This window comes from Talpa occidentalis, unplaced genomic scaffold, assembly GCF_014898055.3.
Source record: "Talpa occidentalis isolate TD23 unplaced genomic scaffold, MPIMG_talOcc4v2.1 talOcc4.12, whole genome shotgun sequence".
Lineage (NCBI taxonomy): Eukaryota > Metazoa > Chordata > Mammalia > Eulipotyphla > Talpidae > Talpa > Talpa occidentalis.
In genome coordinates this window covers 101,916,487-101,944,306 of record NW_023601212.1, presented here as the reverse complement: position 1 = coordinate 101,944,306, position 27,820 = coordinate 101,916,487, and the positions used below count along the sequence as shown (strand labels likewise).

The 27,820-nt window shown below is 46.7% G+C and overlaps 2 protein-coding genes and 1 long non-coding RNA gene across 13 annotated transcripts; 1 reads left to right on the top strand and 2 right to left on the bottom strand.

Annotated features, from left to right (window-relative positions):
* Positions 1 to 533: 533 nt before the first annotated feature.
* Positions 534 to 7,112, bottom strand: TIGD7 (tigger transposable element derived 7). The gene is given in 3 exon segments (XM_037507728.2): positions 534 to 4,120; positions 4,122 to 5,633; positions 6,750 to 7,112. Coding segments are annotated over 2 exon segments (1,647 nt in total). The 5' UTR covers positions 4,266 to 5,633; positions 6,750 to 7,112; the 3' UTR covers positions 534 to 2,617.
* Positions 7,113 to 7,371: 259 nt separating this feature from the next.
* On the top strand, positions 7,372 to 27,228 carry ZNF75A (zinc finger protein 75A). 11 transcript variants are annotated; one of them, XR_008551278.1, is made up of 10 exons: positions 7,875 to 7,943; positions 9,011 to 9,511; positions 10,667 to 10,859; positions 11,552 to 11,637; positions 11,891 to 12,017; positions 14,494 to 14,604; positions 14,784 to 15,377; positions 18,312 to 18,464; positions 21,837 to 22,030; positions 23,897 to 23,911. XR_008551278.1 is itself a non-coding variant. In XM_037507732.2 (9 exons), the coding sequence occupies exons 2-9, from the start codon at positions 9,101 to 9,103 to the stop codon at positions 26,546 to 26,548; spliced, it is 1,683 nt and encodes a 560-aa protein (XP_037363629.2). In that variant the 5' UTR covers positions 7,372 to 7,396; positions 9,011 to 9,100; the 3' UTR covers positions 26,549 to 27,228. The 11 variants fall into 11 exon arrangements, 7 of the variants coding, with proteins under 7 accessions (XP_037363629.2, XP_054549843.1, XP_054549844.1 ...); XR_008551277.1 differs by lacking the exon at positions 23,897 to 23,911 and adding an exon at positions 23,245 to 23,271; XM_037507732.2 differs by lacking the exons at positions 7,875 to 7,943; positions 18,312 to 18,464; positions 21,837 to 22,030 and adding exons at positions 7,372 to 7,396; positions 26,539 to 27,228 and having other exon boundaries at positions 23,897 to 24,047.
* LOC129145537 (uncharacterized) lies at positions 8,891 to 11,961 on the bottom strand. Its single transcript, XR_008551281.1, has 3 exons — positions 11,627 to 11,961; positions 10,796 to 10,959; positions 8,891 to 9,561 (listed from the first exon to the last, which is right to left on the bottom strand). It is a non-coding gene; the product is annotated as an uncharacterized LOC129145537 (long non-coding RNA).
* Positions 27,229 to 27,820: the final 592 nt, after the last annotated feature.

Genomic DNA, 27,820 nt, shown 5'->3' with positions numbered 1-27,820 from the left:
GGGGGCGGCGAGGGCCGGGGGCCGGAATCTCGGGCCAGCAGCGCCCGACGCCGGGCCCGGGGCCGCCTCTGCCCCCGCCCCGCCCCCGCGACTCTGCCGGCCCGCGGGGGCCCCTCACCCCCCAGCCCCGGGCTGGCCGCTGCCCCCCGGCGCACCCGCGCGGGGCGGGGCCTTTGCTCACGAGCAGTTGGGGCGGCATCGCCCCTTTTTAGCTCCCTCGCCCTCGCCCGGGGGCGGGAGGGGGCGGGCAGCGCCCGCAGCGCCGCTGTCCGGGCAGGGTTGGGGCGGCCGGGCCGGACCCCGAGGGGCGCGCCCTCCGCGCGGGCCTGGCGTCGCCCTCGGGGACACTGGCCGGCGCGGGCCCCCCGCCCGTTCCTTGCTGGCCCTGCGGGTCCGGTGGGGCGACCCGCCCGCGCCTGCTGCCCGCGGGGAGCGACCGCCGCGGCGCGGGGCTGCCTGCGCGGAGAGCGGCCCCCCGACCCCCCGCCGGACACCCCCCTCCCCGCCCGACGCCGGCCCGGCTCGCGTCCGGGTTCCCGGGAGTCGCGAGGCCGGAGTGGAAGACGCGCCTTCAGCGGCCGCGGGGCTGGCGCAGGAACCAAACCCAGGAGCGTAAACGAATCCCGAATGGAACGCAAAACTGTCTGACGCAACATTTAACTTTTGCGGCTAAGTGCGAGGTAATAAGACAAATTACTAAAATTTAAAAGGTGAAAACATGAACGATAGCATCATAAAGAATCCCACTCGCAAGCAATCTGCAAATAACTTTGAGGACTCTATTTACAACTTGAAAGGAGAAAAATGTGAATGTAAACTCTTGCCAAATCCTATTAATAAATCCCCAGAGGGAGCTGGTATGTGTATGGTGTCAGGCTTGAATAAATTTTATGCTGAAGTTGACTTAGGAGAACAGGTAAGAGCTTGAGCATTTTTAAAAATACAGAATAAAGAGGCAATTGTCTTATTAAAACAGTGATTAAAATGGTGAACTACCAGAGCAACTGGGTTGACTAGAACTCCATTTATTCATTAATCATGTCATAGTGGCTTAGCACTGATCACTGGCACAGACTCTACACCTAGACACAGATCCGAGAATTTTATGAAACATTAAATACCAATAAAGAATTAATTATTCTAACAAAGCTTTTATTTGCAAATATCAACCTAAATGCTTAGGACACTTTAGACTAACATGGGGAAAAGCCATAAAGATACAGTTCTTTTGGTTATAAGGTAAGCAAAAGCTAACAGCATGAGAACATTTAATAACGGTATTGCTGGACTGGGAGTACTTTCAGACTTCTGGTAGGAATGTGGGAGCAATATTGTGTATCAAGATTTTTTTAAATGTCCATACTCTTTGATCTAATCGTTTACTTCTTACAACTTACCTTCAGGTGATAGTTTCAACTTTGTTGTAAAAGGTGTCCACTATATTTACTTTGAAAAACTGGAGGTGAACACCTGTTCAACAGGAAAACAGTTCTTTCAACTGATATGGTACACCCCATAATGGAATAATTACAATGTTATTAAATTTGAGGCTTATGAACATACTTTAATGACATGCAAGAAATTCTGAGAAATAGGGAGCATTATAGTTAAAAGCCTGAGTTCTGGCATTAAATAGAACTTAAATCTCGTCTCTGCTTCTTACTAGCTGTATGACTTTGGTGAAGTTACTTAACCTCTAAATTTCAATTTCCTTACCTATTTGCTAAGAGGGGAAGTGACTATTAATAGGATTAACTAAATGCACATATACAATTCTAGGTACTCAATAAATGCCAAAGCATAAAATGTTAGTAAGATACAAAATTGTATTTACAATATAATCTATTTTAAAAATACATAAAATATACCAAAGTGTTGAGAGACTATCATTGGTCCAGAGTCTGGGGTGATTTTATTTTGTTTTATGTATCTTCTATAATGAGCAAATGTTACTTCCATAGTAAGAGGAAAACAAATATTAAAGAGTTGGAAGAAAGCAGGGCATGTCATACCATTAAATTGAAAATGAAATTATCCTAACTTTTTTTTAAAAGATTTATTTACTTATGCATACAAGACCTGGGGTACAGGCCAGAGGTACGGGGTGGAGGCGTGTGAGAGGATTCACCAGAGACAGAGTGGGGAACAGAACAGGCAGACTGACTGAAATACACTGCTGAGCGGAGCAGCAGGGAGAGGTCTGCTGTGCCATGTGGGTAGCTCCCTGCCCGGGGATTGATCTGGTGTTGCAGTGGCTGGTAATCTGTTGATCACACTGTGTTTTTAACCCCTGCGCCCCCAGGGAGGATCCACCCCTAACTTCATAAAGGTGACGAGAACTAGTCAGCATATACAACTTCTTTGTCACATGTCATGAGTACATTATGAGAGAACCGAGTGCTTTCCTTACACCCTCTCCACCTTAGTTTGATACTTCCTCGCTATTTAGATCTTTGTCCAAAATACAAAAAATATATACAATAAAAGAAAGTTATTCTTTTCAAACGGTATATTTTATAACCAAGATACAAATGGGCATTGATATACAAGAGGTCAGCTGATTTAAAAACAACAGGTTTACAGCCTGCATTATTGTAGAACTCTTCAAACACAAAATCTAATCACTAGAACCAGAAGCGGAAGGCATACTGAAGGAATCCTTAGTATTACGAGGTCTGGGTTTTAAAAAGCTATCGATTCTAGAATGGATTCTCCTGTGGAATTGTTTCTTGATTATTTCTTGTTGCATCTCTTTCAGTGTGGAATGGAACCTTTGAAACTCAGGTGTGGCATCAACGAAATCCAGAAGGTAGTCCAAACTCTCTCTGACAGCAGATAACTTAAACTCAGTCGTCTGCTCTTCACCTTCCCTTTCTTTCTGAACAATTTCCTTTGTAATCCCACCTTTTGTTTTCTGGGGGCTACCTTCTTCTTCATCCCCATTTAACCACACCCTATCATCCAGCTTCGTTCCCAGCTCTCCACATTTCTGAAGAATTTCTCTGTAATCTCCATCTTCTAAGTCTTGACTGTCATATTCAGATTCCTTTTTGTAAAGAAGATTTTCCCACGCACTTGCTATAGTTACTTGCTTTACTTCATCCCAACTCTTTGCCCAATTAAAAATTGCACTTTTTATGTTACAGATTTTAATCTTGGAAACTCCCTTTTCCCCTTTAGCTTGCTCATCATCGCTTCCTTCAAAAATTACAAGACTCTCTTCAATTTGCTTCCACCTATAAAGTCGTTTGCAGCTCAAGATCACACCTTGGCTCATTGGCTGAATCAAGGCTGAAGTGCTATGGGGAAAGAACATGCACTTTATTCGACCATCCTCACTGGCTAGTGATTCAGTGGACGGGTGAGCTGGGGAACTGTCCAGAAGTAACAGTGCCCTGACATCCTCTCCATGCAATCTTAGGACATTTATTTGAAAATGTCTGACCTCAGGAACAAAGTTTTGAAAGAACCATTCTGCAAACAATTCTCGGGTGAAGCGAACATCTTGACGGGGTTTATATATCACAGGTAACGCGCTTGTGTCAGCTTTCCCGCTTTCGGGCAGCTCTGATTTTCCAATAATGACTGACTTTAACTTATGAGTTCCATCTGCGTTTGCACATAAAAGAGCAGACAGCTGTTCTTTGTTCATTTTCCACCCAGGCAGGCAGGTATCTTTCCTGCTTCCCCGAGTGTTTTCTGGCATTGACTTCCCAAAGAGGTCCGTCTCGCCCCCGCTGTACAGCTGAGCTAGATGCAGTTTTTCCGCTCGGATCAGCATGGACAGTTTTTGTCGAAATGGCTCAACATTTTCCGGAGCTGAACTTAGGACTTGTTCGCCACACACTTTTCGGCTCCCAATGGCGTGCCTATTCCGAAACCTGAAAAGCCAACCGGTGCTAGCTTTGAAGTCTGTTCGCCCAAAACACTGTGCGAATCTCTCTGCAGCGGCCTGAAGCTCCACGCCTCTAACGGGGACCCCGGCCGAGCGTTTCTGTTGGTACCACATGTAGACTGCATCGTCCACGTCACTGTACTTGGCCCCCGTGGTCCTCTTTCTCTTCTCGGCCCCTATTAATGGCATGTCCTGCTTCAGCACAAAGTCCAAAATCAATTTTTTTATTTTTTTTAATGTCATAAAATGTTGATTTACTGATTCCAAATTCATCCATTACATTTTTAAGAGATCGCCCAGCTTCAATCCTACTTAGGACCTTCATTTTCTCCTCCAAATTCAATGTCGTATATTTCCCTCTCTTAGTCATACTGAGTTTGGTTTCAAACAACCAATAGGAGAAAAGACAGGGAAAAGACTTAACAAGTTGGAAAATAACCGAATAAAGCCCCTAAAACTAGTTCACAGCCCAGAAAGCACAGGCATCTGTATTGAAGGCACCGGGCTGGAAAGGATAGGGGGTCATGCCGGACGTGCTAGAGGTCAAGGTGAACTCAGAAAGCTGCAGATACCGAAGTCCTGTCGAGGTGCTCCTGGAAGACATGGGTGACTGGTTTTCTAAGCCTCCCTGCTCCTCCTCTCCCTCCACAGAGCAGCATCAGTCAGGAATAACGGGATACCTGCATCCGCTCCCAAAGCCACCACAGACAGACACAAAAGGAAGAGGGGCAAGACGTCGCTGTAAGAAACCCTGGAGAGCTAAGTCTCGATGACAAGGAGGGCTTCTGAGGGAGTGGGAAAGCTTTAGAGGCAAAACCAGAGTAGACAGAGCAGAGATGCAGTGTGGCTTCTCCCCTTCCGAATGACCTTCTACCTCACTGCCAGAAAAGAAAACCGCGCTCATATTGCTCTGCACCGTGTTCACTGCCCAGCAGTCCATCTACCCAGATTAAGACTCCAAGCTCCAGGGCCCTGACAGTGGGATGTCTGGAGAGATGAAATTCAGAAACACTTGTACAGTATCTTGATGTGAAGAAAATTAGGAGGTTCTGTTGTCCATATAAATGAAATCTAACTTTGATCACAATATGAAGGAGACTGAATGCTGTTCAGTATAGCATTCGCAGACACTGAGCTTGAACCGAGTGTTTATGTTTACCAAGGTATCTGTCAACACATAAATAATGTATTAGTGGCATTTTCCCACTCTCAGATCCTCTTCCTGGCGTATCTCTGGTTTATTCTCAAGGGTTACTTTTCACTGAAATTGTTCCATATTTGGGATATTATCAAGTTTCAGAATCATGGCAATTCTTAGAGATGAATCCAAAAGTTTTACAAATATTGTATCATAGCTTAAAAATGAGAAAAAAAATCTGTCCTTTCGCCTTTTCCCTAGATTTACTTTAGGTTGTTGTTACTCTTCATATTTGAGAGTTTTATTTCTCTTCTGTGTAGATTTTGCTTAATTTGAACCAAGACTTAACTTTTCCACTGCCTGAAGAAATCAACAAAATTTTTCTATTGATGTTTCTGATCAATTATTTTTCATGACTCATGCTGGCACACTCTTCTGTAGCTCTGTGCCCTCAAATATCCTTTCAGGTCCTCCTGGTGCTGCCCAGTGCCATTCCAGGTCCTTAGAAATGTACTACTCTAGATTATTTCAAGGTTCTCATTCCAGATACACAACCTCATAAGAAGAAACAAAAACTGCCACTTTTATCCATTCCAGGTGCTATGAAGAAAGAAAAGTATGTCAGAGAAATGAGGAAAATGATTGCTTTTTCAGTTATTTTTCCTCTCCTTTAGGACAGACCTAACTGGCTTTTTCCAGTCATTCCTCAGCTACAAAGAATTGTCATAAGCCTCTCATCTAGGAATCCAGAAGAATCCAGACTGTTGGTTTCCTGCTTTGTTGTTGCAAAGAATGCCACTTTGGGTTATAGAGCACTAAGAGAATCATGAAAGAACACGACAGCTAACAGGTAACTGGTGGAGCAATGCCAGATTAGGATTAGGTAACTTTCTAAAAGAGGCAGCTATGATTAAGACAGTTTCTAAGTGGTGACAATTAAAAAGTTCCCACTTTGTACGGAAAAAGAAAAAAAGAAAGCATGTTACCAAACAGCACCATGAACTGCAGCAGCACCCAGCAAAAACATTCACCCACCAGAGCAGTTATGTAGTATCTAGGGATAAACACCATGTATTTGTTTTTGCCACTTTCCAGTTGTGCATTTATTATTTTCAAACAATGCCCAAGCAGGAGAAGGTGAAGTCAAAAGGTAAGACTTGGGGACCTTTTGTGGGTGCCCAGCTAGGGTAAGCAGCCATGGCACCAAAGTTCAAACACTGAAAAGCAACAGCAACACCACTTATGTCTTGCTTCCCCCCATTTCCTTTCAAGGGTCTTTTCCTTTCTCCTCTCTCTCACCCCCGCTACCAGCTCCCCACTCCCGGTATTTGTTAGGCCTGCCAAGACATCCAAAGGCAGAATGTCCTTCTTTCCCGTCAATGTTCCCACTGTATGCTCGGCACTGGGACAGGTGAGGACTACCTCAGTGCTCGCAGCATTACTGTCCACTGGCGCTCAGTGGAAACAATAACCATTTTTGGAGAAACTAAATCCCAATCCAGCCGAGAGTCTAAGGAAATGAACCTGTTTCGAAACATACTCAAGTAACTTAGGCAGATGGTGTTACAACTGCCTCTGTTCAGCCTCTCTGTCATTCAAAACGGATCAAGCTCTGTGCCCAGAGAAGTATTAACAACATCCCACCCAGAAGCAAAAAAATAAAAAGACTAATCGCCTGGCAATGGGCTCCCATCTTCAGCCTCACCTCAAACTTACCTCCAGATGAAGCGCCTGAGAAAGCAGCTCTCTCCACAGCGGCTGCGTCAGGGTTCCCTGCTCGCCGCAGTGTCCCGCTGCCCGGGAGCGCGCCGCAGGTCAATTTCTAACCCGAACTCGCCACTCGGCGAGTACTGGCTACCGATGCCCGCGTCTAACCTCTCCCGCTTTCAGGCCGGGGCTCTTCCCTGGCCCGGGCCTGGCCCGGGGCGCCCACTCCCTGCCTCGGGCGAATCCCTCAGGGTCGTCAACGCTGCCCAGAGGAAACTCACCCCACCGCCCCGGCTCCGGCCCGTCGCCGTTCCCTCCCCGCGTCACCACCCCGGGGACGCCGCAGTCCTTCGGCGGGTCCGAGCCACTTGCCCTCGGCTCGCCCCGCGCCCGCGAGGGGCGACCCCAGCCGGGGTGAAGACGGAGCAGCGACGACCCCGACGACTGCGGGTCCGGGGAACGATTCCGGCGGCGCGGAAGGCCCGTGGCCGGGGGCGGGGCAGGCGGGCCGGCGCGTCTCCCCGGGGCGGGCGGCGGGGCGGGCCGGGGTGGGGGGCGTGGGGGGGCCCGGGCCTCCGGGGAGGGGCCGCGCGCGCCGCTCCCGCCTTCCGGTGTCCGGCACGGGAGGAAACTGCCTCCGAGAAGACACGGCCGAGGTACTGCGCAGAGCCCCTCGGGGCCGCCGTCGAGCGGCGACAGGATCGGGGGCCGCGGGAGCCCCGGACCACAGCGCGGCGCGGCCTCCGGGCGGCGGGGCCGGGCCCGCGAGCTCCGGGGCTGCCACCCTACGGCGGGGCGCCCGGCGCCCACGCGGCACCGAGACGGCGACACCGCGCGCCGGGCGCTCTAGGCCTCGGCGGCCGAGGGACTCGGTGGCTTTGACCCCGCGGCGCCGCCAGGGCTGAGCCCGGCCAGGACGCCGCCGCCTCTCGCGAGAGTTAGGGCGGTGCCGGCAGGAAGCCCCGCCCCGGAAGCGCGTCGCGCCCGCTTCCGGTTGGCGCGCAGGCCCCAGGCGCCCCCACGGCCCGGCGCGGCTGAGCGGCTTCGCTGCCCCGCGGGCGCCCCGCAGTCCCGCGTCCCCAACGCTCGCAGCGGCGCCCGCCGGGCCTCGCGCGCCCGCCTCCGCGGCGCAGGGGGAGCCGCGCGCCCCAGCTCGGCGACCGGAGAAGACGGGGCGCCCTCCCCGACGCTGAGCTCCCCGAGGTAACCGGGAGGCCCCTTCCGCCTCGGCGACGCTGCCCGGGCCCCGGGGGACGCCGGCCGCAGCGAGCGGGCGGGCGGCCATTTTCCCCGGCGGCGGCGCTTCCCGGCTGCGCGGCGGGGCCCGCCCGCCGGTAGGGGCCGCGGCAGCCGCCCGCCCGGACCGGCCTGCGCGCGTCCCCGCCCCCGCGCGCCCTGGCTGCCGCTGCTGTCCGCGCGGGAGGACGGTCCCTCGGCCTCGGGGAGCAGCGCCTGCGGGTGCAGGGGCAGCAACCGGCCCTCGGGTGGGCAGCGAGGCCGCCCCTGTGCGCCCCCGGGCAAGTGAGGCTCGCGAGCTGTCCCCTGCCCGGCTCTCGCATCTAAATGGAAAGGCCCCGAAGGGTCACCTTAGTCATCACCAACCACCATTCTCTCCTTTTTTTTTGTAGTTTGATTTGGGTATTTTCTTAGCAAAGCCAACTCATTTGGCTGTATGCGTCTTGCAAAGACGTGCCAAAGGCGGATATAGACCGTTTAATTACTTAATTTGGGGATGCTTTCTGGGAAGAATAAAGCTGTTTTCCCCGAGTACTGCTCTGGTAGGTCTCGCTGTCGACTCTCCTACCAGTATCTGTGTAATGGACGGGAAAATCTCACATGGCCCATGAAATCCAGGCTTTCATCTAAAAGAGGATGAAGGGGAAAGAAGTTTTACCTCTTACTAAAGACAGGAGTGGGATGGGGGGATAATACGTTAAAATTTAAGAGAAACTCTGGGTGTGCTCCTAATCTTCCTGGGACGTAGGAAAGGTGGGCTAGGAAGCCCAACAATTAAATTTTTGGGTGATCCCAAAACTGCAGAGTAGGTGTCAATTTTCTTATCCAAAGACATCATGATCAGTTGGCATTTTTCTTCAGTGAGCTCTGCTGTATTGAACAATGGAAAGAAAAGGAGAGAAAGCACTTGGTAGTTGATTTTTTATTTTTTTGTTAAAGGGAAAGCCAGACGGGAGTTTTCCTGTGGAAATGAGTAGCAGGTAGTAAAAGCTCATGTGACTTTCATAATAACATGTACTTTTTTCTGCTTCCAGTGCCTTAGGAAGAAGATCCATTGGGTCTCAGTTATCAAAACTTGTGTTGGTGGTGTGTCCAGTACAGAACACAGCTGTTCGTAGAGCAGAATGGTGATGGTAGATCTGAAGGAGGCTGAGTATTTGAGCCCTCAGATCAGGGCTCTGTGGGAGAGCAAAGGATCTGTGATGGGGAGGTCCATACAAAGTAAGAAATATAGCCCACAGATGGACAGCATCAGTTCTGAGAGCTCTCGTCAGCACTTCCGGAACTTCCACTATCATGAAGCGATTGGACCCCGAGAGGCTGTTGGCCAACTCCAGGAATTATGCCGTCGTTGGCTGAGACCAGAGATTCACTCAAAAGAACAAATCCTGGAACTGCTGGTGCTGGAGCAGTTTCTGACCGTTTTACCCAGGGACATGCAGTCCCATGTAAGGAAGCACCATCTCCAGAGCGTCGAGGAGGCTGTGACTCTGGTGGAACACTTGCAGAGGGAATCTGGCCAAACAAGCAATGGGGTGAGAAGAAAGAGTCCTGATATGTACGGTGAAATAGGATGAAGGTAGACCTGTCGGTGGTGGGGACAGAAATGAGATGAATTAGGTCACTGTTCTGTTGCTCCTTTAGGACATCTGCAGCAGGAACTGAATCAGACCTGCAGCAAGAGTCAGTCCACGTGTTTCCGAGATGCAGGCAGAGACTCCCTAACCTTAGAGAAGAGGTTCCTTTTGCCTTCTGCAGCCAGGGTGACTTGGGAATAAGGAACAAAGTCTGACTTGGCCAAAGTCTGACTTGGCCAAAGTATTGAGTTTTTAGAAATAACAGGCAATAAAGAAAGCGGGGCCGGCGGGGGGGCGGGGGGTCCAAAAGGGGTGAAGAACACTTAGAGACCAAAGAAAATCTAGGATAGTAAAAAGGAGTGGTGAAACAGCTAGGGAGAGGGCTGCAAAGGAAGAGAAAAGGGGCAACAAATTCGGAAATCCTGACATAGCTGAGAGAAGAAAGGCACTAAGCGGTGGTGGTCTGCATGTATAGGCAGGGCACTCCACTATCCTTCGTGCTGGTCTTTGGCTCTGCGGGTGAGTAGGGATCAGGGGATTCCTTTGGCAGGTGGCAGCACATTGACCTCAGGCCTACTGTGAAGAATACAGAGCAGGGTAGGTGTTGATGTCAGAATCTTTAGGAGGTGGGTTGGAACCAGAGTGTTTCTCCCCCCTTTTTTTAATTCCATCCCATTTTCTGTGAAAACCTTCCTTGACTGTGGGAAAAATTTGATCCACAAAGTAACATTTTAAATGTATTTCTTTAATTTTTTGAGAAAACTGGAAGACAAACCAGTAAATAAGCTAAGATAAAGTAGAACTGTAAAAGCAGCACGAACTAGGCAGCCTGTACAAGGATTATACAGACTATTAATGATCTGTATGCAGAGGGGTGGGGATTGCTATGTTAGAGAGCTGGCAGCCATATTTTTTTCTCTCCTAATTTTTCCCAGATTTTGTGACTAATTCTTTGTGGAAAATTAGTGACCCAGTATCTCTCAAGGCTTTTTTCCTTTCCATGATTTGCCTCCCACTTCCCAGAGTCTGACCTGTACACTTGTTCTTCTTCCCACCACAAACCCCCAAGCCTAAAGTAAGTTCTTTGGTGACAAGGATGGGGATTATTTCTAGGTTGTGATCCATGATCTGGGAAAGGAGGCAGTCTTGGGAGAAAGAACGGCACCTCCCGGCTTCAGGCTGAGGCCAACAGAATCCCAACCAGGGGCCATGTCCCAGGATGAAGAATTTTGGAGTACATACCAGGGTCTACGAGAACAGCTGAGCAGAAATACTGATACAGAAACTGAGCCTGTATGTGAGAGGGGTAAGGAGCTTCATGATAATTTCCTTTCTCTCAGAACTCTCATAGTAATTTGTTCATCCAGAGCACGGTAAGCATTTTGTGGGTACTCAGCTCTGCGGATCTGCAAGTGCAGTCATATTAGGAATCGCAATGCACCCCTCATCCCACGCCACCACAGACGGTAGAATAGACTAGCTAAGAACCAAGGTGGGGATTGGCCAATGGTATAGAAATGTTCAACAGAATTTTGGTAATTACACCATGGACTCTCTTAGAAAATGGAGACGGGTAGGACCACCTCAGATGTGGAAGTAACTGGGATCAGAAATTGTTTGCCAGTGTCAGAATGTGAACACAACTGTGTATCAAGAAAAAGAATAAATGAAAAACTATATTTTTTACTGTACACTGGAGTCCTGAGTACTTCATTTTCAAATACACTAATTTTGGTCTTACATGGAGCAATATATACCAGGAGAAGAAAATAAAAGGGTTTTTCTTTTTGAAAATTCTCTCCTGAAAACTGGGGAACCTGTTCTAGGTATTTACAAAACCTCTTATTTATAATGAACAAGCTACTCTGGATACCATGTAACACTTAGAAGTGTCCCAACTCTACAAGAGGAAATTGGAAGTTTTGGTTTTTAGAAATGAGCTCAGGGGTATTAGGAGAGAAGTGAAAGAAATTGCCTCTGGCTCTTTTCCACCCACAGCCATGCCTGCACATCAGAATCTAGCTTTTCCTGCGCAAATCAAAGACTGGACAGTGGCACCTGAACTCATCTTACCTGAGTCCCAGGTGAGCTGAACTTTCTCTGCTGCTTGTATCCCACACTGCCCAGCAGATGCTCAAGGCATGTTAGCCCTGATGTGTTCTCCCTGAGGAATGGTGCTCCCCAGGTGGTTTGCTGATTACTTGCCTCCTTTGCTGCTTTCTGACTTAAGACAGATCATGTACTGTTATCCCTTCCGTGCCTGGCCTGCCATTCCATAGGCTGGGTGGAGGACTATTTTATAGTACAAGTACTGAGCTGAAGCACATTCTTTTTTAGAGCTTGTTGACATTTGAAGAAGTGGCCATATATTTCTCCCAGGAAGAATGGGAGTTGCTGGACCCCCCTCAGAAGGCCCTCTACAATGATGTAATAAAGGAAAACTATGAGACTATCATCTCTCTAGGTAAAGATTATCCCTTCTCTGAGTAGAAATTGAGTAATCTGTGTGTTCTTGGATTCTTGGGGATGCCCTCCTGTGAGAGGCACTGGTTCAAAAGCTGGTTGGTTTTCAACTAGATGGTGTGAGGGACTGCAAAGAGGCACCCACCTCACCTGGGAGCTTTTTCCAAATGTGTGTGCTCATTCTTATCCTAAATTCTTGGTCTCCAGCTTTTCCCCAGCAAATACGCTTTGCTTTTCTCTTTCCTACCTCCATAACGGAGCTCCGTTATTTATAATATCATGCCAAAAAAAACTCAGCAGTCAACCATTGCTCTGATCTACCTGTTAATACCCCACTGTGGCCCATCACTAGGCCTCTTAGCTTCATCTTCACAATATAAACTGACTCCAACCATGTCTTAGCCTTTTGCACATTAACATCCTGGCCTGAACCAGTGGTATCTCTAACCAGTCACCTCAGTAACATCCTGTCACCCCTGCCACCACCCTTGTTATCTCACAGTATTTCCCAGATAGCAGCCAGAGTGATATATTTTTTTAAAGATTTATTTATGCATACAAAAACTGGGCACAGGCCAGAGGTGCAGTGGGTAAGAGGATTCACCAGAGACAGAGTGGGGAGCAGAACAGGCAGACTGACTGAAATACATTGCTGAATGGAGCAGCAGGGAGACAGGAGAGGTCTGCTACACCCTGTGGGTTGCTCCCTGCCCAGGGATTGAACTCGTGCTACAGTGGCTGTGGCGAGCTTACAGGTTGCGTCTTAACCCCTTGTGCCACCAGGGAGGCCTCCCAGAGTGGTATTTTTATTTTTTAAAAAGATTTTATTTATACAAGAACTGGGGTACGGGCCAGATGTGCGGGAGGGTGAGAGGATCCATCAGAGACAGCAGGGAACAGAACAGGCAGACTGACGAAATACACTGCTGAGGGGAGCAGTGGGCGAGACCGGAAAGGTCTGCTGCACCATGTGGGTATCTCCATAGCCGGTGGGGATAGAACCTGTGCCACAGAGGCCGTGGATAGCTTCACAGCACGGCGCTCTACCACCTGCGCCACCAGGGGAGGCCCAGAGAGTGATATTTTTAAAAACCTAAGCAGACCATGACATTTCTTTGCTTCAAAATCTTGTGGTGACATCACACAGGAATAAAACCCAGTCTTTACCTAGTATCTCAGCATTTTTAAGATATGGCCACTACTCATCTTCCTGCCATCATCTGCCACTAGAGCCTTTGGTCCTTTTCAGGCACATTGGTTGTATTTTACTCTTTCTTGAATTTGTCATCCTTATTTCTGCTTTCCATTTTCTGTGCTTGGCATGCATTTCTGCTACATGGCAAAACATTTTTAGGTTTTTTTCTCAAATACTACTTTCCCAAAGCGACCTTCCAAATAACTTTCTTTAAAATTAAGCTAAATGGGGCCTTCCCAGTGGCGCAGCGGGTTGAGCACCATGCTGTGAGGCTGTCCGCAGCCTCTGCAGTGCGGGTTGGATCCCAGCCACCGGCAAGAATCCCACATGGTGCAGCAGACCTCTCCTGTCTTGCCCGTTGCTCCCCTCAGCAGTGTATTTTGTCAGTCTGCTGTTCCGTTACCCACCCTGTCTCTGGTGAATACTCTCACCATCCCGCACATCTGGTCTATAGCCTGGATCTTGTATAAATAAATAAATCTTCAAAAATAAATAAATCTTAAAAAAATTTAAAATTAAGCTAAACAGAAGCAATCTCTTACCCTGATTTCATTTGCTTCAAAACATCACATTTTGACTTTCTTTTGTTCATTAATATTTGATTTTCTTACTCTTTACTATAATGTAAACTCAGCGCTATTGGGACTTTATTCACCAGTATATCCTTAGCCAGTTGAGAGTGCCTGGCACATCATGGCCACACAAACCATGTATTAAATGACTGATGAATTCTTTCCATATTGGCAGTCTGTTTGAAAAAACTCTACTAAGTTACCTTAGTCTCTGTCTACCACCTGGATGTGCACTAATGAGCTGCTGGAGTGGTGGGAACCTTTGTCAGTTAAGTGCATGGTGCTTGGGAGCACAATGAAAAGTTACTGTAATTATCACAGAAATCACTTGGTATATGATAGCCAACCCACTGGCCTTCACATTGGCTCTGGGAGAACTGGACTTGGCCAGGACAGATCCTCTTATATATCGAGTCACTGGGTCCAGATTGTATTCCCTACAACCTCTTGATTTTGCCTTTCTCAAAATGCAGTATTCCACACCCTATATCCTTTTCATTGATCCAGCTTAGATTGATTTATCCACTTTGCATATCCAGCCACGAATGAGATACAGAATAACCTGATAACTGGATTTGAAAGTTTATCCACTTTGTTACTAATTAGGGTAACAAATTGTAGAAGTGTCCTTGTTCTTCTTGAAATAGCCTGGAATTAGAGGATCAAGTCGTTGTTTACCAGTCGTTGACCGCATCTTTTCCATCCCACAGCATTATATGTGCTCCCTAAACCTAAAGTGATCTCCAGTCTAGAGAAAGGGGAAGATGCGTGGGTTCAAGGATTGATGGAGAGCAAAGACAGTCTTGGAGAGTTGCCCGAAGGTAAATAAACTAGGGGAAGAGGATGCATTTAACTTGATTGTAACTTTTACAAAGGCTTAACATTTTAAGATTCTACGTTTCTATTTTTTTAAATCAGTTGTCATGATTTCCCCCCCCCTCTTATTCCTGTGGCCCTTCCTTTGCCATACTTGTGGCTAACACTTATGTTTGTTCCATAGGGTTAAAGCTCAAAAATGACATTGAAAGTCCGCAACCTCTATGTCTTTCTGACTTAGAAATACAAGCACCAGGAGATATAGTGTCAAAAAAGGACAGAGTAAAAGTTTCCCAGAAAACAATGGACAAAGAAAATCATGATGATACGCACAGAGTGGGGAAATGGCACGGAGATAAGCCAGTGAAGAAAAGAAAGAAATTTTCAACTTGGAAACAAGAGCTGCTAAAACTTATGAATCTTCACAAGAAGCACCGTGCAGGAGAGAAACCTTTTAAATGCCAGGAATGTGGAAAAAGCTTCAGAGTTAGCTCTGACCTTATTAAGCACCAAAGGATTCACACTGAAGAAAAACCTTTTAAGTGTCAGCAGTGTGATAAGGGGTTTAGATGGAGTTCAGATCTCAATAAGCACTTAACAACACATCAAGGAATAAAACCATATAAATGCTCATGGTGTGGGAAAAGCTTCAGTCAAAATACAAATCTACACACACACCAAAGAACTCACACTGGAGAGAAGCCCTTTACATGTCATGAATGTGGAAAAAAGTTCAGTCAGAACTCCCACCTTATTAAGCACCGGAGAACCCACACAGGTGAGCAGCCTTATAGCTGTAGCATATGCAGGAGAAACTTCAGTAGGCGGTCAAGCCTTCTAAGACACCAGAAACTCCACCAATGACAGAAGAGTCCAGTGTCCTCAGTCTGAAGAAATTTACCCAGTGGAGCATGACCCTAAAGTTATGAAAAGATTCAAAATTATGAAACATGAAGAATATTTCATCAGTGGAAATTTAGGTATATAAGCATTGATTTTCACAGAAAGAAACCAAGAAGGTTGATTCTGCAGGTGATAGGTTCATTAGCAGCTATACTACTTATTGTTTTTACTTTAGCCTTCAGGGACTTCCTTAGCAGAAGTGTTCTGAGAATACTCTGGGTAAGGGAAAAATCTGACAGAACAGCAAATCCCCCTTCAAGTAGCAGATGCAGCCATGAATCCACTGATACTTTTCTGTGATTACAGAGGTAAACATTGTTGGTCTGGCATTTGTCTTGCTGGTCACTCTTAAAATATACAGAAATGTTTGTGGTATGGGCTTCCAAAACAAAAAGCAATAACTTGCGCGTTTACTTGCATATCATTGTCTTCAAGGTAGCAGACTTAACCAAGTTCAGTATCTCATGAAATTCTAATTTAGATTTTCCCAAGAACAAAGTTGGATTTTTTTCCTTCCTCTTGTCATTAGACTCTGTTCACAAAGTTGGACATTGTTTGAGTTCCTTGAACTTTTTAGCAATTTCAGCTCTTGAATCCTATTAGGATGATTGTTTTACAGTGATGAAATCATATTTGCTAGGAAATCTGCCGGATGAACTAAATGCACTATTCTTATGCCGCTCTTTGGTGGTGTTTGCAATGTAAAGGAAAACATCTCTAATGAGATCATACGGAAAACGGGTTGGAATTTTTAGCCATGGACTACATAGTAAGGCATAAAGAATTTCTTTGCAGTAAAAGAATCTAACTTGTTTCTTTACCTCACAGCGTCAGTGGGATAAGCAGCCATAAGAATTAGCGTTTTCTCAAGGCCTAAAAGAAAGGTGATGGGAGTTCAGTATCAACTCAGGTTTGATTTTAAATTTGGCTTTTGTTGGGAATAAGGATGGAGCTGTTTGCACTGGAATGTGTGCTCCAGGCAAAATCCTGTCCTTCGCTGAACGTGATGACTAGTCAACAGGAAACGGGGGTCCTGGAAAGAGAAGTTTGGGAACTGATGCTGAGTAGTTGGCATGGACGGGCAAGTCCATTTCTCTGTTGTTTGTCTTACACTGTTAAAGGGACAGGATCTACTCTCTGTCCTCTCCAGCACAGCATTTAATGGCAACCTTAGCAATACATTGGATAGACTGCTGAAGATGTCTGTTTGCTACAGGTTTTTCTTTTAATTTACCTTTCTTAGAGCTTTGACTCAGGTGTTTTCTGTTAGTGCTTTTAAGCATTATCAGGGAAAGGATTCAAGAAATGATCCCTTCCAGATCTCTTATTAATGTAGTTAGGACTCAGAGATGCAATCATGTATCCAAGACTCTGTAACTAGAGGGTCTGTTAGCTGTCACGCACATCAGGTGGGCCAGAAGGCAGGATTCGGACGAATTTGCATGTTATCCCTATATAACCAGCCTGGATGACGACGTGTATATTTTTAGCTTATAAAGCATTCCTGTTTCTTGATTAGTTTCACTGAGATGCTCTTAGGTCTCCATTTTCTTAGAGGTCACACAACTCAGGGTTGTTCTGGAAGTTAGATGGGGTGATGGAAGAAGGTACCTCAGCACAGCCTGGCCAGTAGTAGGCGCTCCATTAGCATGTGTTTCCCTTTCTCGTGCCCAGTGGCATGTCGGACTAACCGATTCCATTAAAAAAGCAGATACTTTCGTAGCTAGTGCAGCTCCTTTTAGGAGCCGAGTGCTAGTGGTGGCATTAGGCTAAGTTGTTCCTTGGCATGAGCGCCATCTGAACTTTTGGTCCGTGGTGCTCTCAACATGGATTTTATTTTATTCCCCAAGATAAACTACAAATATTTCTGAAGCTTAGCCAGAGCTGAAGCTCTGGTCTGCATAGCTGTTATGCAACATCATCAGCCTGAGCTGCCTGGAACTTTGTCTTCTCCCCACGTGTTTGTGGATTTTTTGCTGGCACTACACTCATTAAGTTATATTTGATGAGGGGCTGTTGTGTGCCCAGGCACTGTCCTAGACTGAGGTGCAACAGTGAATGAGAGACAAAGATGCATACCCTCAAGGGTCTTGTATTCTAGTGAACAATAAAAAGGATGGTTACAATTCCCTGCCCCTGCAGTGAAGGTCTAAGATGGTTTCGAGCAGTGGCTAATCGGCAGAGGCCTTGCTTCTGTACTTGTGTTTGCTGGTACAAAACTCTAATCATCTCTTCTTCAGCCGTGTAAACTCAGGAGCAATGAGATGAAAGCGCCTGGAATGTTGACCCTCTATACCCAGAGGGCAGCTGTGTAGAGAGTTCCCCTGACTTACAATGGACCTTGCAGGAAGAGAAATAAATTTTTGTGTTAAACAAGTGTTGTTGGTGCTTTGTGTTTCTGCAGCATAGCCTGTCCTGTCCTAGTAGAGACCACTGTTCTACTAGAGCTGTTTTCACCTGACTTTTTTTTCTTTATGGACATTTATTGTGCAACTAATTGTTGAAAACCTTAAGATGAACTGGATGCAGCAACAGCTGCCCTCTTGGGTTTAAGTGATAATTCCTTTGGGGAATCCATGCCTGAATCTCATATGCAATTTTAGGTGCCTCATTTGACCAGTCCCACTGGCATTTTGTCTTTCAGCTTGGCACTAAAATTATGCTTTCTCTCCTGCTTGGCAGAGTAGCCACATTTGCTGCAGGTCCACTTGTGAAGGTGGTAGCCTTTGAGTCACAGAAGCAGCATGAAGTGTGCGCCTCACTGTGACTCCTTCCCTTTGATGGTCTCTCCGTCACCTTGCTTCTGCAGCTGAGGCCAAAGAGCTCCCCTGGCCATTGACCCGCAGAAGAGATCTGGCTTCATCTAGCTGTTCCACTGGGCTGATGTAATACTGCTGGGAATACTTAGAAGAATGTAGGTGATAGGAAATACCCATTACTTACCTGGGACAAAGCCTGGGAGGTAAGTTGTTCAAGTGGACAAGGCAAACCTCCCTCCCTGGCTTTCGTCCACTCCCTGTGTTCTTTGTCACCGGTTTCCACTGCTCCATGTGCACAAGTCACATTTCTCCTGATGGATGGACCGGGGCGATGGGGAGCCTTCCACTCCACCAGTCCCTGCTTCCTCTGTTGGCCCTTTTAGGTTGTACCTGAAACACATGGGACATAGGGAAGATGCACACTTGCCCAGATGTTGAGAGGAGGTGGCTGCTCTTGTGGATAAGGGGTGATGTTTGGGAGGAAGCTGGGCTGGGAAGTAGGAAGAGACAAGATGGTAAGTGAAAAGACTCCAATGAGAAAGTCCCAGCTCAGCCAATAGCCAGCAGCACGTTGTCTGAACTCACACTTGGAATTAGGGTGAATCTGGAAGCTGGAAGAAGGAATTTTTTTTGAAGATTTATTTATGCATGCAAGAATTGGGGTACAGGCCAGAGGTATGGGGTGTGTGTGAGAGGACTCACCAGAGACAGAGTGGGGAGCAGAACAGGCAGACTGACTGAAATACACTGCTGAGGGGTGCAGCGGGGAGACAGGAAAGGTCTGCTGCACCATGGGGGTCAGCTCCCTGGCCAGAGCTCGAACTTGTGCTGCAGTGGCTGTGGATAGCTTCATAGGCTGTGTCTTAACCCCTTGCGCCACCAGGGAGGCCCTGGAAGAAGGAATTTCTTACAGCCTTGTCTCAGGGGTGAGCAATTATTAAGCTAAGAGAAAATCAAAATCTTCAGGCTTGGTTTTAAAATCTGAGATACATACAATCCTCGGTTTGTTCAGCTCAAACAGTAGCGGTTCTCACAAATAAACCCTCCATAATCAAACGATTTCTAAGAAAAACCAGAAAGTGCTTGGCTCCAAGTGCTTGGTTCTGAGAACCGTATCATTAATCCAACTTAGTCCCCCAAATCCCTTACCCCTTCTGTGCCCTGGTCTAACATGACTGTAGTGCTGGGACCACCCCAACCCAATTCTCCCAATAAGCAGGCTGGAACCTCAAGCTGTTCTTGAGAGCCTCAGCTGCATGGCAGAGTTGGCTTAGAATCAAATGAACTGCTAGGGGTTCCTTAGGTTTTGGAAGTAATCAGAACAGTGTCTAACCCCTCTGGAGAGTTTAAGAGGAAGGCGCTAAGCAGCCTTTTCTAGGCAGCTGGAAAGCTGGGACAACAAAAGACTTGGACCTCATAAAGGACTTCTGAAATACTCATCAGCTCCTGTCCCCAGCGGGTGTGCTGAACACCTGTGTTTTCCTGGACAGTTCCCACTTGAGTAGTGGACCCAGGCTGCCGCTCTTCCTTTTTGCTCCTGGAAAAGTTTTCCCCCTAGTGCTGACAGTGGACTATTTGCTCCCCAAGTTCTCCTGTGGGCTGGGTTTTCACCCATACAGTCTCTAAAGTGCCCTCAAGTAGGAAATGTGGAAACCACACTGTCTTGGGTTCTTTCCAGAATACAAAGGCATATTGTTACTGATGTTTTCACACTTGTCAGTTCTCTAGTTTTCTTGTGTCGGTTCAGTGGCAAGACTGGAGCGCCATTTGAAGCATATGTAAAATTTGATATGTGTGGAAATTCATGTGTGAGTTCTCCATAAGCAATGGCATTAGACTACACTTTCCACGGCCAAGCATCTGCGAGTCTTGTATGATTTACCCAAATTTGATGGAGCTTGCACTTAGAGCAGTTCCCCTCACCTGCCTCTTAGGAGAGGAATTAAGCAAACTTGTGTCTTGCATTGAATTTCAGATTTAGATTTAGGAAAACTGCCAGGATCACTTCTTTCTACCACAGTAGGAAGAGAAATCAAGTTGCACTGATCTTAACACTTACACAAAAAATTAAGCTTTATAGTACTTGGATACAATGCACCTTTTAAGAAAAATAGTAAGAAAGCTTGCTATTGAATTTTTTAAACTAACACCATAAATTTCACACTAAGCATTTGTCATGACTTGTCCAAAAAAAAGGTAAAGAATTGTTAATGTTAGGGCCTCCCCAGTGGCGCAGCGGTAGAGCGCTGGGTCGCGAAGCTGCCCGCAGCCTCTGCAGCACCGGTTCTATCCCTGGCTGCACCCCGGCCACCGGAGGAGGGTCCCACATGGCACGCAGACCCCTCCTGCCGCCCCCTGCTCTGTACAGCAGTGTACTTCGTCAGTCTGCCTGCTCTGCTCCCTGCTCTGGCTCTGGTGAATTCTCTCACCCTCCCGCACTTCTGACTGTACCCAGTGCTTGTATAAATAAATAAATGAATGAATAAATAAATAAAAATAAATCTTTGAAAGAAAATTGTTAATGTTAATAAGGAGGCAGTAAAATTAAAAGACTATAGAAAGGGCCTCCCCGGTGGCGCAGCGGTTGAGCGCTGGGTTGCGAAACTGCGTGCGGCCTCTGCGGCGCCGGTTCGATCCCCGGCTGCTCCCCGGCCACCGGAGGAGGGTCCCACATGGTGCGCAGACCTCTCCTGCCGCCCGCTGCTCCCCTCAGCAGTGTACTTCGGTCCTTCTGCCTGCTCTGCTCCCCGCTCTGGCTCTGGTGAATTCTCTCACCCTCCCTCCCGCACTTCTGACTGTACCCAGTGCTTGTATAAACAAAACAAACAAACAAACAAACCAGCAAACAAATAAATAAAGCATGCCTCTATTAAAAAAAAAAAAAAAAGTCTTTTTTTTTTTTAATGTTAATAGCTTAAAGAACAATACCTCCTTACACAGAAGAGTTAGTGGGAATGAATTTCCCCCTTACACGGCAAGCGGGCTTTACCTAGTACCAAAGCTGTTCTCCTTAACGGAGGAGCTCATATTTCTTTTTCTTTTTTTTTTTAAGATTTATTTATTTATACAAGAGCTTTTATTTATTTATTTATACAAGGGATATAGTCAGAGGCTTGGGAGGGTGAGAGGATTCACCAGAGACCGAGCGGGGAGCAGAACAGGCAGATGTACCAAAGACACTGCTGAGGGGAGCAGCGGGCAAGACAGGAGAGGTCTGCCGTGCCATGAGAGTTTCTCCCAGGCCTGCCGGGAATCGAACCCACGCTGCAAAGTCTGTGGACAGCTTCACAGCGCGGCGCTCAACCCGCTGTGCCACAGGGGAGGCCTGGAGCTCATATTTCTGATCTCAATCTTGAGTTAAGTGCTTCTGCAGTGGTCTCTTCAATCTCTCCAAAGCTCCCATATTTCAAAATCCAGACTTACACAAGGACTCTTCCCCCCTTGACTGTCTCTCGTACCCGTCACCTGCAGTTACGCTCTCCGCTCTGAGCACCCTGTTTAATTCCTTCATGACAGATATCAGACCTTAGAGCTATTTGGTTTGTGACCTTGTTTTGTTCTGTCTTTCCCGTAAGAATGTGAGTGTCCTGAGGGCAGCGGCGCTGTCTGTCTGGTGCAGCCTTAAATCTTGTCGAGCAGAAGCCTGAGAGAAAATGCAATACACGCAGAAATGAAGAGAGCCGTCAACAGGGAAAACTGCCCTGGCCCCCTGAACATCAGGGTCAGTTACTCTGGGCATTCCCTGAGTCCTTCATCTCTCTTCCTCAGGGTTTGTTTGTTTGTTTGTTTGTTTGTTTTTTTGTGGGACCCTCCCGCTGGCTGGGGAATGGAATGAACCGGCGCTGCAGAGGCCATAGGTAGCCCCGCAGCCCAGCGCTCAACCGCTGCGCCACCAGGGGAGGCCCACTTTCTTCTACAGGTTTTGAGTACTTGACTCTGTGTGTACTTGAGTCCTGGTCTTGTCCTTAACCAGGAGAGAGAGAGAAGAGGAGCTCGCGGGCCCTAGGAGGGAGCACACTGAGAATTTCCGTGTTGGAGAGAAATGAATGTCTAATGCAGTCATCCCAACTGCGTGAACTCCAGGCCCAGGCCTCAGGGAGCTTTGCCCTAGAATAGGAAGATGGGGTTTCATTTGAGCCCCTAGGACAGCTCCCCTCAGGTTGCTGTTCTCTGCAGCAGTATCACCCCCACAATGTCTGCTGCCCAGTACTTGTCAGTAGCATGGACCTGAATGTCTACACGGACTTAGGGTCTTACAAATGCATCATGCCTTGCCTCCCACAGACCCTCAACAGTGAGACACAGAAGGTTCTAGAAGGGGCCTTAAAAATCTAGCTCTGTCAGTAGATCTCAAGCTGGTACTCAGAGAACACTGTGAGAGGTGCAGAGACAAGCCAAGAAAAAAGTATTCTGTACCCAAGTGAATTTGGGAACAACTGGTTAGATAAAGTTGGTGGGTTTTTTTTTTAAAGGTTTATTTTTATTTTATTTTATTTTCTTTATTTATACAAGCACTGGGTACAGTCAGAAGCGCGGGAGGGTGAGAGAATTCACCAGAGCCAGAGTGGGGAGCAGAGCAGGCAGAAGGACCGAGGTACACTGCTGAGGGGAGCAGCGGGCGGCAGGAGAGGTCTGCGCGCCATGTGGGACCCTCCTCCGGTGGCCGGGGAGCAGCCGGGGATCGAACCGGCACTGCAGAGGCTGCGGGCAGCTTCGCAACCCAGCGCTCAACTGCTGCGCCACCGGGGAGGCCCAAGTTGGTGTTTTTATTATAGAATTTCTCAGGGCATTTATGTTTAAAGGTATGACATGAAATTTGGGGTCAAGGAAGCGCAGCATAAACATGCAGTATTCGCCAGCCTTATTTGACTGTGGAGACCCTGTGGTGGTGGTGGTGTGTGTTAATAATCACACCTAACATCTCAACTGTTTTGGGGATCAATTTGGGGGACACTGACTTCATTCATCCTCTTGCCACTATAGGAACTGAGAGAATAACTGAGGAGTAGAACAAAAGCAGATCCCACATCACCTGACTCACAGTCAAATGCCCTTTCTTCCAGAGGACACAGCCTCCCAAGGGGCAGGACAGGTATCACAATGACACATTCAGGACCTGGAACAAGCTCCCATCACTAGACATCGCTGGGAGAGTAGAACTGGGGCTGATGCATCATCCTTCTCAGAGATGACCGGAGGCCTCTCTTTCAAGGGTCTGGTCGAAGAATTCATTTCTCCAAGGACAACACAATTATGTTTGGTATTTTTTATGGTAGGAGATCCAAGTGTTTAGCACCAGAAATCTCTGCCATGGGAAAGAGTATTTTGCAAACAGGGATTTACAATATGGCACTCACTTTACAGTGTCTCATCTACCGTCTTCTCAGGAAGGGTGAAGAACAGAGACCATCCATCCCATTTGAGAGATATATTAGGCAAATAAAAAGTGGTTATCTTAAGATATTTTGGAGAAGACTCAAAGAGAATTGGGGTTTCCTGATACCTAGTTAAGATGCAACACGGTTCTTTTAATTTAAGAACTCCAGAAGAAAGCAAGTTCTTATCTATGTAGTTGTGAAACAGTATTGAGAAACGAGGGTTCTTGGCTGACTTATTACCCTTTCTTCCCCATCAGCATTCCAAGATCCTCCCATGACTCCATTCTACCACCATCCTGATCAACGATACCAGCTTGGGTCATCTCAGGAGGAGGAGGAGAGACCAGGGTACCGATATCTCAAGAAGTATCACCAGTCTCAACTAAATCCTCATCTCATCTTAGGAAGGTGAGGGTGAGAATCCCTTCTTAGAAATGGTCTTTGTTCTCAGAAAGAGCTCTGTTCTTTCTCTGGATATCCCTTTAGAGTTAACTGGGATGACATATTCACCAAAATCATTTCCTATTCCTGTTCTGGAACTAGAAGAAGACTCTCCTGTAATTATTCTCAGGCTCAGAGGGGTCTGGAACGTGGACAAGAATAACAGGAAGTGGCTCTTTGAATTTCCACCAGCAGTGAATCAGAATTCCTATTGAGTCACATCCTTGCCAGTACTTGGTGTTCTTAGTATGTGTTTTCATTTGTGTTTTCATTTGTGATTCATTAAGGACATATGATAAGAAACATTTATTCATAAGTTATGTACCATTTGCCTATCTTGTTTGGTGGGGTGTCTGTTCAGATCTTTTTCCCACTTTTAAGTCAACTTGCTAATTTTCTTACTGTTGAGTTTGAAGTGTTTTTTGTATACTTTGAACAGCAGTCCTTTATCAGGTATGTCTTTTGTAATGTTTTCTTCCAATCTGTGACTTGTATTCTTTTGACAGAATCATTTGCAGAACAAAATTTTATATATATATTTTAAAGATTTATTTATGCATGCAAGAGCTGTGAGGAGTGAGAGGTGTGAGGAGTGAGAGGATTCACCAGAGACAGAGTGGGGAGCAGAACAGGTGGATCCACTAAAATCTACTGCTGAGGGGAGCAGCGGGGAGACAGGAGAGGTCTGCTGCGCCGTGTGGGTAGCTCCCTGGCCAGGATCGAACTCTTGCTGCAGTGGCTGCGGACAGCTTCATAGTGCTGCATCTTAGCCTCTTGCGCCACCAGGGAGGCCTAGTATTATTTTTTAAATTTCAAATTCCAATTGCTCATCGCTGGTACATAGGCAAGTGATTGGCTTTTGTATATTTACCTTGTATTCCCCAATGCTGCTGTGTCTATTAGTTCCATAGGTTTTTGTTGTTGTGATTCCCTGAATTTTATACACATAGATGATAATGTCACATTGGGACAAATACTGTTTTGTTTCTTCTTTCAGAAACTGTATACCTTTTATTTCCTTCTCACGCCTCATTGCGTTATCTGGGATTTACAAGGTGATGTTGAAGAGGCATGGTGAGAGGGGACACTCTTGCCTGGCCCTTGGGCTTTCTGGGAGAGCTTCTAGCGTCACACAGCTGAATGTATTGGTAGTAGGAGATTTTGGTCATTTTTTAAAAAATGTGGTTGAGGGAGTTTCCCTCTGTGCCTCATTTGCTGAACATTTTTCTCATGAATGGGTGTTGGATTTTACCAAATTCATTTTCTACACTGTTGATATATTTGTGATTTTTCTTAGCTTGTTGACATGATGGATTTATTATTTTTTAATAATAAATAAATTTAACATTTATTTATTTTTTAATATGAAGCTAGCCTTGCATACCTGGGAAAAAATCACACTAGCTAAGCCCTACTATATGTTGTTGAATTTTATAGGCTCATATTTTGTTGATGATATTTGAATCTATGTTCATGGGAGATAGTGATATATATATTCTTCTACTATTATGTCTTTTTCTGACTTTCGTCATTAAGCCAGCATGATATAATGCTGGCCTCATGGAATTTCTTACCACTCTTCCCATCCATCCCAAACACTACTCGTCCTTTCAAAGTAATTTTGGATTTCAAAGTGATCTTCCACCTCTACAGATCATCCAGATCCCTGCTCTCTGGCTGTAGCCTCGTATCTCTATTGCAATTTTATTTTATTTACTTTTTTAAAAGATTTATTTATTTATTTATACAAGCACTGGGTATAGTCAGAAGCGTGGGAGGGTGAGAGAATTCACCAGAGCCAGAGCAGAGAGTAGAACAGGCAGAGTGACGAAGTACACTGCTGAGGGGAGCAGCGGGCGGCAGGAGAGGTCTGCGCGCCTGTGGGACACTCACCCGGCGGCCGGGGATCAAACCGGCGCTGCAGAGGCTGCGGGCAGCTTTGCAAGCCAGCACTCAACCACTGAGCCACCAGGGAGGCCCTCTATTGCAATTTTAGAAGATGTTAGCCAATGCCTCTGTTCTGCTCCCCTGGAAGTTTTCTGTGTGAGGAATGTAGTAGAAATTTGTCAGGGCCTCCCCGGTGGCGCAGCGGTTGAGTGCTGGGTTGCGAAGCTGCCCTCAGCCTCTGCGGTGCCGGTTCGATCCCCGGCTGCTCCCCGGCCACCGGAGGAGGGTCCCACATGGCGCGCAGACCTCTCCTGCCGCCCGCTGCTCCCCTCAGCAGTGTACTTCGGTTCTTCTGCCTGCTCTGCTCCCTGTTCTGGCTCTGGTGAATTCTCTCACCCTCCCGCGCTTCTGACTGTACCCAGTGCATGTGTAAACAGAACAAATAAATAAATAAATAAACATGCCTCTATAAAAAAAAAAAAAAAAAAAAAAAAAAAAAAAAGAAATTTGTCAACTGCCACTGAGAATCCATTCTCCCTCTCTTCTTCCCAACAACTTTGACTCCATTTAGAGATCTGTGAGGTTCCTAATCCTGCTCTCTAGAAGTGGAGAATGTGATGGAAACGAAGTTGATAAGTAGAAGATCTTATCTCTGTGGTGAGAAGATGACTCAGGATTTAGGCATATGACCTGAGGCTGGTCCCATCCTCAGGTTTATTGGAAATAGTGGGACAAGTGCCCCTCTCCCTGGAGATGTGTGTAACCCGGGAGCTCCTGACAGTCTTCTGGAAACTAGAAGAGATGTGAGCCTTAGGACACGGCCAACAGAGGAGGCAGAGGAGGTGATAAAATTTTAGTCCTTACTGGAGGGAGTGAGGCTAAGTGAAATAAGTCAGAAGGAAAAAGACAAATACCAGGTGATTTCACTCAGATGTGGAGAATTGAGGGGAAAAAAACAAAGGACTGACAAAACTAGACACTAAACGAAACCAAAACAAACCCTAGAAATACGATAACAGAATAAAGGCTGACAGATGTGGAGGGAGACCGGGGTGCCCAGTGGCCCAGGGTTAAGGACTATGTGTGCTCTGATGGTGGAGGTGGCTGAGGAAGTGTGAACCTGTTCCCCTGACTCATGGACAGTGTTAGAAAGCACTGCTGCCTCCTGAAAGGAAAAAATTAAATAAAACTTATTAGAAATTAGAAAAAATGTTCAGCCCTGTTGCCACTGTTAAACTGTATGATCAAACATCACCTGACACATAACACCACCCTGGACTTCTCAGCTACTTGAATTTATACATTTCCTTTGTTTACACTAGTATCAGTTGGGGTCACTGTTCATTTAGCTGAAATAATCCACATACATAGCACAATAACTGCTTTAAGATAATATCTGTAGGAGAGGAACGATCCTTTTATATGCCTATTGGAAAGCTCTCAGAGAAGTTATCAAGCGTTAATAAAAGCAGAGGCTCCCCATGCAAGCAAGCTTCACAATTGTCAACATTTTGCCAGTCTCGTTTCCTCGATCCCCTCCAGTTTGGGGTATTTTTCAGTTTGTGTGCTTGATTGTTTGTGGAGAGTTGTTTGTTTTGGGGGTGTTCTAAAGCACATCTCAGACATCATAACATTTCACCCATAAACAGTTCTGTTTTTTAAGCAAAAAACAATTCTTGACAACCTCTACCCTAAGTCATCTTTGAGAATGAATTTCCACCCAGCAGAGAACACACCCTCCCCCTCTCAGAGGAAGCAGGGCCGAGAACACAGCAACTCTCTTCCACTTCCCTAGAGGCCACCAGAACTTGACCAACAACTTCTCACCGTGGCTGTCAGAGGAACCTCTTGGC